The sequence below is a fragment of the Cibotium barometz genome, chromosome 3 (assembly GCF_041138505.1).
Source record: "Cibotium barometz isolate CiBa-2024 chromosome 3, ASM4113850v1, whole genome shotgun sequence".
Taxonomy (NCBI): domain Eukaryota; kingdom Viridiplantae; phylum Streptophyta; class Polypodiopsida; order Cyatheales; family Cibotiaceae; genus Cibotium; species Cibotium barometz.
In genome coordinates this window covers 5,790,024-5,804,762 of record NC_141048.1, presented here as the reverse complement: position 1 = coordinate 5,804,762, position 14,739 = coordinate 5,790,024, and the positions used below count along the sequence as shown (strand labels likewise).

Below are 14,739 nucleotides of genomic sequence, written 5' to 3'. Positions count from 1 at the left end.
TGTAATTGCAAGCAAGGAGGCTTTTCTGCTAAGCGCATCTGCCACCACATTTTCTTTCCCCAGCCGATACTTAATTTCAAAATTAAATTCTTGTAGGGTTTGCATTCATCTCCTTTGACACATGTTGAGATCCCTTTCCACTTCAGACTTTGATGATCTGTCATCAAGGTGAACCTTTGTCCCAAAAGATAATGTCTCCACAACTTCAGAGCATAAACTACTGAGAGTAACTCCCTCATGGACGACATAATTTCTCTCATGTGTTCGGCATTTTCTGGATTCATATGCCACTGCATGACCTTCCTGCATAAGAGCACTACCTAAGGCAAACCCACTGGCATCAGTAACTACCTCAAAGGGTTTGGTAAAATTTGGTAACTTAAGGACATGGTTGGTTACTAAGGCTGTCTTCAGTTTATCAAAGGCACTCTGACACATTGCTGTCCACTGAAAAAGTGTACTCTTCTTGAGAAGGTTAGTTAAAGGGGATGCTATCTGAGCATACCTTGGTATAAAGATCCTATACCATCCGATTAATCCTAGGAATCCTCTCACTTCCTTTACTGTCTTGGGTTTCAACCATTCTACGACTGCTTGGATCTTTGCGGCGTCAGGAGAAATCCCATCTTTTGACACTATGAATCCCAAGTATTCCACCTGGTCAACAGAGAAAGAACACTTGCTCTTATTTGCAAAGAGTTGGTGTTTCCTTAGGATTTCGAGGACCTTGCGCACATGATCTTCATGATCTGCACATTCTTTGAGTATACCAAGATATCATCAAAGAAGACAAGAACAAAATCATCCAAGTATTCTCTGAGAATATCCTGCATAAGACGATTAAATGTTGCTGGGGCATTAGTCAATCCAAAACGACATGACTGTGAGCTCATAATGCCCATAGCGTGTATTGAATGCTGTCTTTGGGATGTCCTGCTCCTTGATTCTAATCTGGTAGTACCCGGATTTGAGATCTATCTTTGTGAACATTTGGGTCCCACTTAACTGATCCAGAAGTTCATCAATCCTAAGAATAGGATACTTATTTTTAATTGTTAATTGATTCAATCCTCTGTAGTCAGTAGTACAAAGAGTCTTAACGTTCCATCTTTTTTCTTTTGAAAGAGAACGGGCGCACCCCAAGGTGAGACACTGGGTCTGACGAATTCCTACTCTAATAGTTGTCTTAACTGCTCCTTAAGGTCTATGGCTTCAGGGATGGGCATTTTGTATGCACGCCGGGCTACTGGCTAAGATCTGGGGGTTAACTCGATCTTATGATCTACTTCACGAGACGAAGGCATCTCAGTCAGCTCTTCATGAAATACATCTGCATGTGACAATGAAATCTACTTCACGAGACGAAGGCATCTCAGTCAGCTCTTCATGAAATACATCTGCATGTGACAATGAATATCAGTTTAATTCTTACGGAGCCAATCTATTCCATGGACTCCCAAGGGTAGACTCTGAAAACTGGCGCTCTGTTATGTTCCCATCTAGGCTAAAGTGAATAAGGTCTGTCTCAAGGTATGTGAAAAGAATCTTTCCACTAGCCAATTCCACTTGCATAGGTTTCCCTGATTTTTTATTTAGGACTAATTTATGCAGACATCTTGGGGAAATAAAAGAATGAGTACTGCCTGAATCAATTGTCTAAATGAATCAAAAGCTTGAATTGCTTACCTTGGTACTCTACTGGAGTCTGGAGGACTGAAAATTGACGGTTATTCCCCTGATGCTCTATTGCTGCGCATAGATCTGTCCTTTTTCTTCCTCCACTTCCTCAGCTATAGTGACAGTTTTAGCTGCTCCAGTCTGAGGTGGAACTCTATCTCTTTGGTTACTCCAATTCTGGAAGGGAGTTCAGAGACTGCTTTGCATGAAGGCTACAAGCTAAGCTGGCACTCTTCTACTAGAAATAAAAATATGCATTATTCCAACTATACCATGAATTCCACTTTTACCATTTAAATGATTGAATTTCAATTATGATGGGAATTCCTCTTTTATCATTTAAGTTTTGCCATGCATAAAAATAAATTTAACGAAAATTTCTCTTAAAATTAACTTAGAGAATTTATTTTGAACTTCTATTTCAGGGAAATATATTTTTGATTTTAGGAGAATTTGTTTATCTAAAAATATCTCAACATTAAATTATCTCTCTCTAGAATTTTTTATCTCTCTTCTAGGCAAAAATAAGAAAAAATAATATTTTCTTGTATTCAGAAATAGGGAATGATTACAGGGGATTGAAGTAAAGCTTATTCATTATTCAGGCTGAGGAAGAATCTTACATTAACTTTTGTTTTGTAGGACAAAGCTAAACATCCATGGTTATAAACTTGATCGTCTCTCTTGGGCTTGTGAGTTTGCTACAATTGGTTTTTATTCATCTTTAGGTGTGCAAAGTAGAGGATCATACAATTTTGCTGTGAAACCGAATCGCACAAATATTTTCGAATGACCAAGAGTTTGTAAGAAGTTTAAGCACACAAGTGCAGGTCTACAAGGAGTCATAAATCCATATCAAAAACCTCAGCTTTTGATGATGGATTTAATTAATTTACTTTCTATAAAAGGAGAGTGGTTGATGGATATCTTTGGAGCGGGGACTGATACCACACGTGTCAGTGCATTGAAAAGAGGTAGAAATGTGGTTGCAGTGGAATGTGATCCACTCTAGGTAAAATTTATCGAGCAAAGAGTGATAGCTCTCCAGGAGTTACCAAATGAGTTCCAAGAGTTGGGAATGAAGAGCATGGAATTTGATCCTCATTTTTTTGATGCATCTGGAGAGCCACAGCCTCGGCGGATTTGTAGTGAGTAGGTTGGGGAGATAGTTGACCTTGTGGATTATGAGCCAGATGGCGTAGAGGCTGAGGAACAAGTTACTAACACTACTCTTGCAGTCACTCCAATGGGAGACGAGGCTAGGAATGAGGAGGAAGATGAGCATCCCATTCAAGTATAGTTATCATGACTTTTTAGATCACATTAACACAAACTTTTAGTTTCCAAAAACTTATCATTTTTGTTTAAGAAGATACTTGTTTGGATTTGTAGTTCAAATTATTTGCAAGCTGAAGCTTGCCATGTTTTGAATTTTAATATGCATGTGATGGAGCTTGCCATGTTTTGAATTTTAATACGCATGTGATGGAGTTTTATTTGTGGATTATAAATTCATCAAGCTTCTTTGAAAATTGCATAAATGTAGACCTAGTATCGTGATGTCTCTGAAAGTGTTTTTGTGTATTTATTGAATGCCCAACTTTGGAAGCATCAAAACCATGAATAAATTCATCAAGCTTCTTTGAAAATTGCATAAATGTAGACCTAGTATCCTGATATCTCTGAAAGTGTTTTTGTGTATTTATTGAATGCCTAGCTTTAGAAGCATCAAAAACCATGAAAGTTGTTTTTCCTGAGTCTCAAATTAGATTGAGACTAAGTTTTGCTAAGTTTTGAAAACATAGATTTGTAGGTGGTGTCTATGTTGCTTTTTTGTTAGAAAAATAGCTTGTTTGTCGAGACAGAGAAACCATCGAGTAATGCTATAAAGCCTTTTTTAAAACAAAATTTACCTCTTTGTTACAAATGGGTTTACATGTTTGAAAAAGTGGCCATTTTCCAAGTTGTGAAATTTCAGATGAGCCCTTGCACAAATGACTACTCACGACTAGTGCTAATTTTTCATGACTCGCTATTTATAGTGTATAGTACTACTCTGTTGGAGATTGCAAGTCTACTATAAGTGTATAAGAACTAGCACAATTTGGTAAGTTGATATAGGTAATTATGTCGGACTTCTATCCCAGATTGTAAGTGAGAAGCTAGATAAGAAAAACTTCCAAGTATGGAAGTTCAAGATGACCAATTTCCTTATGAGAAAAGGATATTAAGAGATTGGTAAAAATTTCCACCCCATAGCAAGTGCAAGCACATAAAGCATGGCATCATGAAAGAGACACAAAGTTGATATACTGGTGGTTGTCATAGAGTCTACTATCAATGCGATAGACTATGATTATGCATATACAAGATGCACAAATGCCTAAGAAGGCTTGTGACTCCTTAGTGAAGATGTACAGTACAAACACTCAAGCTTAAAAGATACAATACGAGCAGAAGGAGCTGTATAATGTGACCAGAGGAAAAATAAGTATAAATGATTACTCAGTAAGCTTAAAGGGCTTCCAAATGTCCTTGCTTGGATCACCATGGATGATGATATGGTATCAACAGTGACCTTTAATGGTCTTGGCAAGAAATACAGATAGTTTATAGAACTTTCCTAATTTGCAGGAACTAATTGCTCCCCTCATCCGTGAGGAGATGAATATTGGGGGATGTTCATCCTCCAAAATTTCACATGATTAGGCCTTCTATTGAGATAATATAGGTAGAGGTAGAGGAAGATCATCATCTAGAGACCAAGAGGTGTCATGGGAAGAAACAACAGAATCTAATGTACAAGCAGGAGGAAGAGGTCACTATGGGGAGCCAGAGAGACTGAGGTGATTAGCAAAGAAATCAAAACACGAATAACATGGAGTACTATTACTATGGCAAACCAGGGCATGTTGCAAAGAACCGCTATATAAAGCAGAATGATATCAAAAGTGAATAGTTACAGCAAGGTAACTATGCATCATCAAGTAAACAAGGTGATAACATTAGTGAGCAACTCTTTATGATATAGCACATGCTCAGTTCCACGACATGAGATGTGTCAGGATCGAGCGATATTTGGTATGTGGATTCTAGTGCCTTTAATCCCATGGTCATGCAACACATGCTTAGTTCCACAACATGAGATGTGTTAGGATCGGAGATATCTGGTATGTGGATTTTGGCACCTTTAACCACATAACCAGTCATGGTGTGAGCGGTTTGGAGATATGCAAAAAATAAAAAAACTAGGGTATGTGAAAACAAGTGATGATACTATATATCCCATTGTATATGTTGATAAAGTGTCATTGTCTATGTAGGATAGAAAAATGAAATAGAGAATAGATGTACTTCATGTTTCTAATATTACGAAAAATGTGGTTTCTGATGGTTAAGGTCTAAAAGTGAGGTTCAATCCTCGAGAGTGCTTTGTGGAAGACTTCAAAAATCAATTTGCATGGTTGCAAAGAATAACAAAAATGGTAGGAAAATTACTTTAAATGTTAACATGCCTAAGGCAGACAACCATATTTGTGCATGGGACAAATGTCGTTTGCAGATATTGACATATGGAACAAACGCATTAATCGTGTGAATATACAATGGCTAAAGTCTATGCAGGCCCAAAATATTATTGCAAGTTTACCAAAGTTTAAGATTAATGCTATGTACAAAGTATGTGAAGCATGCCAGCTTGGTAAGCAAGCCAAACATGTTTTCTCGATGTTATACATTCTGATTCGGGGGCACAACAATGTTTGTTAGCAACGTTCTTGGGGGGGGGAGGGGGAGAGGGAGTCACTCATAAATATGTAAGAGTAGCACGTGGGTTTAACAAAAGGGATTTTAAAATCCCTTTTTTTAATATAAAAGGGTTCCATTTAAAAGGGGTATTCACAGGCTAAATAGAAAAAGGTTAGTAGCCGCACATACCCCTTTATACCAATCACATCATGGGGTTTCCAAATAAAGGGACTATTAACAAGATAAGCTTATAGGCAGGGCTTACATTTGAAACTTGAAGGCCAAATTTTACTTTGACCTTAGCTAGCCTTCAAATTCACATAAATATGCACATTTATATTTATATATATATTGACTGACCAAGACTGGAATAATTGCAGGTTGCAACAATTACAGACTCTACATTCATTGATGATCACACTATAAAAATATGGATTTACTTTATGAAGAAGAAAAGTGAGGTCTTTGCTCACTTTGAGAGACTTAAAGCCGTGGTTGAGAAAGAAAAATGTATGCAAGTACACTCCACAACTTAATGGTGTTGCAAAAAGGAAAAATAAGCACATTGTAAAAGTTGTTTGTGCCTTGATGTCTAAAAAGAATATGCTAGATTCATTTTAGGCTACAGCAACAGTAACTATTGTTTACATTATGAACACTACTCCCACTGTAGGTGTTCATGGTATGGCAACTAAATAGAAGTTTACATGCATAAAACCATATGTGTCTCACTTGAAAGTGTTTAGATGTATTGCATATGTGCATGTTCTTGATGAAGTGAAAACCTAATTGGATCCAAAGACACTGAAATGCATCTTTATTGGTTATGCTTTGGAGCAGAAAGGTTATAGATAATAAAACCCTAACACTCGTGAGATACGAGTAAGTGGAGATGTTGTCTTTGATGAGATGAGTAGCTGTATGTACCAATGAGGATACAAATACGAATGAAGAGATGGCAGCATTGGATACAAATACGACATGGGAATTAGTGCCTTTGCCTAAGAATAAGAAGGTAATTGGATATAAGTGGATATACAAGGTTAAGCATAACTCATATGAATTTGTGAAAAGGTATAAGATAAGAATGGTTGCCAAAGGTTATGTGCAAACTCACCACATTGACTACAAGAAGACATTCAGCCTAGTTATGAGAATGGAAACTGTGAGAGTTGTCCTTGCTATGGCTACAACAAAGGGTTGGTCTTTACATCAAATGGATGTAAGGAATGCACTCTTGCATGAAGAAGTTTACATGATGCAACCACCATAATATGAGAGCGATATGCAACCAGACTTTGTGTGCAAGCTACGTAAATCCTTCCATGACTTGAAGCAAGCACTGTTAGAATATATCATCTCGAGAGGGTCTACATCATTTTTTTCCATGCTTATATTGGTCATTTGATGAGACCCTGCATTGGCATAGCAGATATTATTTGGGATTTTTCTACAATTTTTTAGGCATTTTATAGCATTTTATGCTACTGGATAGCTGTCGGCCTATAGCTAGCCGTCGACCAGCTCTCTGGAGGGATATATAAGGGTTCTCACCCTTCCCCTCACTCTTCATCTCATTCTTGCATATCTGCTGGAGGTCATTAGCAGTAGCAACAATATCTTATGCTCGTAAGCACCTACGGGCTTTCCTCGTGCTCATTTTTAGCAATAATCAACTATTCATAGCCTTCTATAGTTTGTGGTTTGGACCTATAACCTGTGTTTTCTCTTTCTTTCATGGTATGAGAGCCAAACGCTGATCTACATGTAAGAAACTGCTGCATTTTTTTTATTGGAGCAGAGGATTAATCATTGTGTTGCGTTTTCTGCATCTGTACTGCTGAGCTGTTGTGGTTTTGCTGTTGTTGCAGGCTGAAGCTCTCTTCTAGGTGCTGAGGATAGGGTTCCTGAGAGATTTGCTTTCTCTATTTCTCTTTTCCCACCCACTTTCCCTTTCTTCTTTCTCTCCTCTTGCTGTGCATAGCTTGAGAGGAGGCTATTTGCTGGTTTTTTTATAGCCCTCTTTCTTCAAAAAAGGTTTCTTGTCAAAGGACATGGCTTCAAAAGATTTCTCTAGTGCTTCTCCTTCTCCCATTGATACTCTAACTCCTTCATTGCCTGGATCCCCTGCTCCCGCTCCCCAGGTGGTTCCTCTTCTCCCAATATTCTTCTTTGAGTTTCTCTCATGCAGGTCTTGCTCCCAGTCGTACCCATTTACCATCCTACAATCCTCCCCAAGTCAGTGACTCCATGAATTTTACAGGAACCAACCATCATACATGGTCTTTCTACACTCAATTATTGCTGGAAGGAGTTGGTGTGTGCATGGCTATCGCCACACCTCACTTGGTGAACCCTGCTTTGAGAAGAAGCATGTTGGATGCTCAAGCTCGTCTTATCATCATCCATTGCATGACGTAATGCTCATCAGATGTGGACAAAGATCCAAAGGAGGTATAGGAGAGTTTAGACAATGAAGATTGCCAAATTGGAGTTAGATCTGGAGAAGCTTACAATCAATGAGTCAGACAACTTGATTGAGAAGATTGGAGAGTTCACCCATATCAAGCTGTAGCTTGAGGAGTACGAGAGCACCGTCAACAATCCCATCCCATAAACTTCTTGGCAAATTGCCTACTTCCACATATATATACAACATCTCATAAATCTGGAAAAGACAAAATATAAAACAACATACACCATCTGCTACTATCAACCTACCTTTACAGCAACCTGGCTTCATTGTTTATCTGCAAAGCTGTCGTCAACTCCTTCCTCTGCACACTACAATACCAGCCCGCATCTTCTGCCATACCTATTTGTTATCGACTCTACCCCCAACAAGAGCAGCAGTAGCTCGGCAAACCTTCTACGTTGTACCTACAGCCTACAACTCTAGTACCTGTACATGCAACACACCTCGGGACCGCAACCCATTTTCTGCTCATCACTCTGACGATATTTGCCATTCGGAGCAACATCCCATCTCTGCTCACTTGTTCACCACCTACCTCGTAACAACAGTACATCATCTGCCCGGGAGAGCAGCCCTCTTTGCTATTCAGATCTGCGTCTCTCCTGCATTCCACTTATCTTCACGTTTGCGTTTATCTGCATCACCTCACCTTCGGTGAGGCATTGTCTCACATTGACATGTGCCTTCGACATCCAGCCCTGCATCCCTCATGTATCACAGCACCCTTGTCGCCAGAGCTTGCACCACTACATTTCCGCTGCCCATTACAGACATCTACCGCCACAAAGTGCCACCACTATCCTCGATGCGAGCTTTCGTCATCAACCTTACTTCAGCTTTGACCTCGTCTTTTCACCTTACATCTAAGAACCTCTTGTGCAGGATTTTATTCACCATCATATATACACTCATTCATCCTTTTCGTATTGTGTTGATTTGCTCTGTTCTCTCGTGCATCTGGTCCTTTCATCCTTTTTCCCTACACATATTTTGCTATTACAGAGACAGTATGGGTTGGACATGTTGTCCAACTATGGTATGATAGGCTATAAGTCTATTTCAGTGTCATTGGAGCAGAACACTAAGCTTTCCACAAATACAGGTGAGCTTTCGGAGGACCCCACTATGTATAAACATAACGATTATAAACATATAATGGGCAGCTTGATCTACATGACGATTACTAAGCCATATTTGAGCTATGTTGTTGGACTTGTAAGTTAGTTTATGCAAGGCCCTAAGAAGCCACACTCGAATGTGGCTAGACGGATTCTTAGATACATAAAGTTCACTATTAATTATAGACTTTTCTATGAGGTTGGCATAGAGATCCAACTACATGGATATACAGATGTTGATCGAATAGTGTCTCAAACAAGAGATCTACTAGTGACTTTATGTTTTCTTTTGGGAGTGCTGATGTGAGTTGGAGCAACAAGAAACAGCCATAGACAGTTGCCTTGTCAAGTACAGAGACAGAATATAAGGATGCTGCTATGGCAGTTTGTGAGGTATCTCGGTTTCAAAAGCTACTTAGTAATATGGGTGAGCTCGTGGATAGAACCATTTCCATTTATTGTAATAACACGAGTATCATACAATTGGCTAGTAACCCAGTCTATCATACTTGGACGAAACACATTGAGATGCATTACCATTTTGTGAGGGAGAAGGTACAAGTGATATGAATTTGAAAAATGTCAGCACAAATGATCAAGTGGCTGATATCTTCACAAAGGCATTGAGAGAAGCTTTACAAGTTTAGAAGCTTACTTAAGTACAATGTGTGATGTTGAGCTCGAGAAGAGATCCGCTTAGGTGATAGCTTTCGCACTTATGCCCCTAGCATGGTGGGTGAGATTATGGGTGATATGCTGCCACTACTTCCGTGTACTAGAGTTATGTCATAGTTATAGCACCAGCTCATGTAATCTTGTTCACACTGTGAACGAGCCTTTGTATGTTATAGTGGGAGAGTATTTCCCTCATACTATGTACTCTTATCTCTTTATGTTATGGTTCTAGAGAAGAGACACGAATAGAAGAAAATGTAACCATCCATCTCTCGTGTGTTTGTCTACTCTCCTATGTGTGTATTTGCTTCCAAGGAGCTCAAGGCCATCCTCTCCCCTGCATTCTTCTCAAGCTGGCCATGGGCTTGGACCAACCCCATTCATGAAGACCTATGAAAGGCTTTCAAGCCCTTGAAGGCGGCCAACCAGCCAACCTTCACAGGGGTGCTAAAACGCACCTGTGCTCAGCAGCATAAACAAGCTGAGATCATGGGTCTTGTCAAAGGAGAGTTCACTGATGCAACCAGTACAACAGCAGCAGGCCAAGGGGAGGAGCGGGAGTCCGGTCATGCTCTTCTTCTGATCATCGCCGACACCCTGAATATGCTACGACTAAGGGGTCATTCACATGCTTGGTGTGTAGTGAGCATCTCTCAGATCGGAGCTCCAAATTGCAAAGGGCTTTGAAATGCAAGAACTCCTCATCTGTCCATGCCCCTACTGGAGCTCTTAACTTGACCAAAAAAAAAATGTAAGAACGGCAAACTGACAACCCTTTTTTGGAAAGGGGGCAACTTTTGGCCATTCCCAGCCATCATGGACCAATGTCAACCCTTGAAAAGCAGTCTTTTTTCGTATGCGTATTGGTTCCGCGAGCCTTCAGTAAGCTGCTTTTTTGGGTTCGTGCACTCTCAACGCATCAGCAGAGGGTGCTAAAAAAGGGGTTGTCGCATGACCCATGACGGACACAGACCTCTCGGCTCCTGCCTTGTGCTTCTGGCAGCGAGTGGCTGGCTGGCTTGCTGCCAGTCATTGTCTGCATCATCTTGCCAACCCATGCCATAAGCAATGTTCCTGGAAAACAGCTTTCTCTTAAGATCAGAAAACTTTCCCAAATTTGTAACTTCTATATTTTCCTGTCCTGGGAAAATTTATGAAGAATGACTAAAAATCTGTTGTGACCTTGCCTAGTATCCATTTTCACTGGTACCCTGGCAATAAATGTAATGGTCACCACCACCACCTCGAGCTGCCTCGTTTTGTCCTGCAAAACCTTGCTGGTTACACTTACACATGTATATCCAATCGTCATAACCATGGCACTCATACTGCCTCTGCATTTTAGCTACTTTTGCCAAGCCTCCAGGCTTTCATAGGTTTCCATATCCCTATGGCCTGAGGTCATGTTGATGATCGGATCCTTCGTACTGTGTGCAATGCCACGGAACCATGGTTGTCTAATTGAACAACTCGCTTTAGATTGTCATCCAGGTGCGAGGGGGAAATTTGGATGAGCCTCCAGGTGCATAAGCAGGCATGTGCTCAAGTCCAAAAACATATTGCCATTTCGAAAAGTTGGTGATTGAATATGGCATAGGGACATTCTTTCCACTGTAGATCTGGGCCAACAATATTGAAGACACACTTGCAGCATTGGTTCCTGAAGACACATTTGCAGCATTGGCTCCTGACTGTTTGTAAAAGCATGCATGTATATCTGCTTGTGCACGAGACCTTAAAGAAAATGACGTTGGTATTCCTAAATGGCGTGAAGCAGACTAGCCGCTGTGGATGTAAGGCTCTACTGTCTGAGATGCACTCTGTAAAGGATAATCCCCACACGAGCATTTCCAGTCCTTGAAGACATGAAGCGGCCTACATCTCTGCAAATAACAGTTTGCTGGTCTCCCTTGGAACAGCTGCATGACAATCTTCCCTTAGCTATAGATTTTTACCAACACGAATGGGTGTCCTCTCTGGCATGTTGATAAAGCCACACGCAATGGGCAACATTTCACTATAACCATGTTCCTTATGTTTGTTGAATATGAACTCTAACATACTGTCACAATTAAACAAACACCTTGCTCCATCCATTTTAACACAATTTTTTTAGCCTTGTACTCAACTCTTGGTTTCATTAGTGTCTTTCATCACCTGCCACAAATGTCTGCACAGATTCACCGATCTCAATCCACCTCTTTCCTTGCTCCTTCCTTTCTTCTAGGTTTAATCTCATCTCTTCAATCTTTCTGACTTCATCCCACATGTTAGCATCAGCATAGATGCTGGACATCATGATAAATGGTGCAACTTGCTTCTCATCTAATCTCACTAGACAGTCAAAGGCCTGTCTGCCAAGTTCTACATTACCCCACTTTCGGCAAGCACTCAACACACTACTCCATGTCACCAGATTAGGTGGTAAAGGCATTTTCTTCAATGTTGCAACAGCCTCATTGAGCTGGCCTGCTCGGCCCCAAAGATCAACCATGCAATTATGGTGCTCAATAGTAGGACTCATGCCATAATCTTTACTCATAACGTCAAAATACTCCTGCCCCTTGGTAACAAGACCCACATGACTGCACACAGAGAAGAGAGTAAGGAACGTAATCCCATCAGGTTTTACATTTTCCTCCTCCATTCTCTCAAACAGTTGGAAAACAAGTCCACTCTCTCCTTGGCGGGAATATCCTGCAATAAGTGCATTCCATGCAACCACATCTTTGACTATCAGCTCTTCGAACACTTTTTGTGCTTCTACAAGGCGGCCACATTTGGAATACAAATCCACCAAAGCATTGCCAATAAAAGGATCTTTTTCAAATCCCTCTTTGACTATCTGAGCAAGTATTTCTTGGCCCGTGTCTATGGATCCAATGATGCTACATGCTTTCAGGCTGCTAGCGTATGTGACAACATCCAGTGAGATACTCTCTAGCTGCATCTTTTTCAAGCAGGCCAGTGCTTCCTTGCCAAGCCCTTGCTCAGCATAACTTGTGATAAGTGCGTTCCATGAGACAACATTTCGAACTGGCAGCATATCAAACACTTGCAGTGCTTCTTCAAAGCAGCTACATTTGGCATACATATCCACCAAAGTACTGCCAATGAAGACATCCCTTTCACATCCTCCTTTGACAGTCTCAGCATGTAAATTTTGGCCCTTGTCTAAAAATTTGATGCTGGCACAACCTTTCAAGCTGCAAACAAAAGTGACAGAAGTCGGAGGCACGCCATCCAACTGCATCTGTTCCAAACAATCCAACACTTCCTCACCAAGACCATGCTCAGCAAACCCTGTCATAAGTGCATTCCATGAGGCTACATCTCGAACAGGCAATGCACCTAACACTTCTTGTGCTTCTGAAAGCAACCCACACTTGACATACATATCCACCAAAGAACTACCAACAAAAGGATCTCTTTCCAACCCCGCTTCAATAATGTCATTGTGAATTTTTCGGCCCTCACTTGGAGATCCCATGCCACCACAGGCGCTCAAACTGCAAACAAGTGTGACAGCAGTGGGCAACATACCCTCCATTTTCATCTGTTCTAAACAGCTGAGAGCCTCCTCATGAAAGCCCTGTTCTGCATAACCTGCAATCAGTGAAGTCCACGAGACCCCATCTCTAACCGGAAGCTTGTTAAAAACATCCTGTGCTTCCGCAAGCAAGCCAAATTTTCCATACATATCCAGCAGAGAACTGCCAACAAATAGATCCCTCTCCAAGCCTACTTTGGAAATCTCACCATGTAATTCTCTGCCCTTGTCAATCTGGCCTGAACTGCCACAGCCTTTCAAGCTGCACACAAAAGTATACGTGTCTGAGAGCAAGCATTCTAGTTCCATCTTTTTCAGACAGTCTAGGACTTCCTCACCCAGCCCTTCTTCCGCATACCCTGCAATTAAGGCAGTCCATGAAACTCTGTCCCGAATTCGCAGTTCATCAAACACATCTTGTGCTTCTACAAGCAAGCCACACTTGACATACATATCAACTAAAGCACTGCCAATAAAAGGATCTTCTTCAAATCCCTCTGTGAGAATCTCGGTTTGTATTTCTCGGGCCTTACCTATGGCTCCTATGATGCCACAAGCTTTCAAACTGCAAACAAAGGTAATAGCATCTGGAAACACATCCTCTAGTTGCATCTTTTCTAGACAGGTCAGCGCTTCTTCTGAAAACGCATGTTCGACGTACCCTGCAATTAGTGCAGTCCATGAGATTACATTTCTGATGGGGAGCTCGTCGATCACTTTGTGTGCTTCTTGAAATGCGCCACATTTAGCATACATGTCCACTAGAGTGCTGCCAAGAGCAGGCTCTCTTTCCAATCCCTCTTTCACAATCTCGGTGTGTATTTCTCGGCCACTTTCTGCACGTTTTAGCCGGGTGCAAGCTTTTAGCAAAGCCTGAAAAGTGTAACTATTTGGGCAGACACAGTCCTTCCGCATTTTTCCAAAGAGGTCAAGGGCATGCTGGGGTTCTCCACAATCAGTATACCCTTGTATGAGAAAGTTCCAAGTGTACTCATTTCGTTGAAGGAGCCCCTGAAAGGCCTGTTGCGCCTCAGGCATGCCTTCACATTCCACGAACATTGGGACAAGGTGGTTCCTCACTGCTAGGTGAGCCTCCAAACCATCTCCGCAGATGTGCGTGTGCAGACGCTTAGCGAATGCTAGATTTTTACTTTTTCTACACTTCTGTACCATGGAGATGAGGTTGTCCACCAAAGGGAGCTCCCTGTCCGCAGCAGGCAGCTTGGCCATCCACTCCAGAGAAGAAAAAGCCTCCTCTATACTCAGCATTTCCCAGCCCCTCAATTGCTGTGTTATGCACGTGGAGTGCACATGTATTTTGGACCCAAAGCATGGCTTGAGTTGGTGTACATGCCCCATTACATCCACAACCATGGCAGGATGTTGGGCGCATGGCCATACCTGGCCGTGACATGCTTTACTCCCATTCATTTTTCTTGATTTCCAAACACTCTCTTGCGCATTCAGGCTTGGTAATTTAAGGCAGCAGCATACAT

General features: G+C 41.2%; 1 protein-coding gene across 1 annotated transcript; it reads right to left on the bottom strand.

Annotated features, from left to right (window-relative positions):
* Positions 1 to 11,168: 11,168 nt before the first annotated feature.
* Positions 11,169 to 14,512, bottom strand: LOC147639638 (pentatricopeptide repeat-containing protein At5g27110-like). Its single transcript, XM_086821944.1, has 2 exons — positions 11,851 to 14,512; positions 11,169 to 11,410 (listed from the first exon to the last, which is right to left on the bottom strand). Exons 1-2 carry the CDS (start codon positions 14,510 to 14,512, stop codon positions 11,169 to 11,171), a joined length of 2,904 nt encoding a protein of 967 aa, XP_086678070.1.
* Between the last annotated feature and the right edge of the window lie 227 nt (positions 14,513 to 14,739).

What these genes read in the sequence shown, in the direction of transcription:
- LOC147639638 (XM_086821944.1), bottom strand. Translation starts at nt 14,512, where the DNA reads ATGCTGAGTATAGAGGAGGCTTTTTCTTCTCTGGAGTGGATGGCCAAG. An exon ending in TGTGCAGACATTTGTGGCAG is followed by an intron (nt 11,411 to 11,850) that starts GTGATGAAAGAC and finishes GTGCACAAGCAG; the next exon opens with ATATACATGCATGCTTTTAC.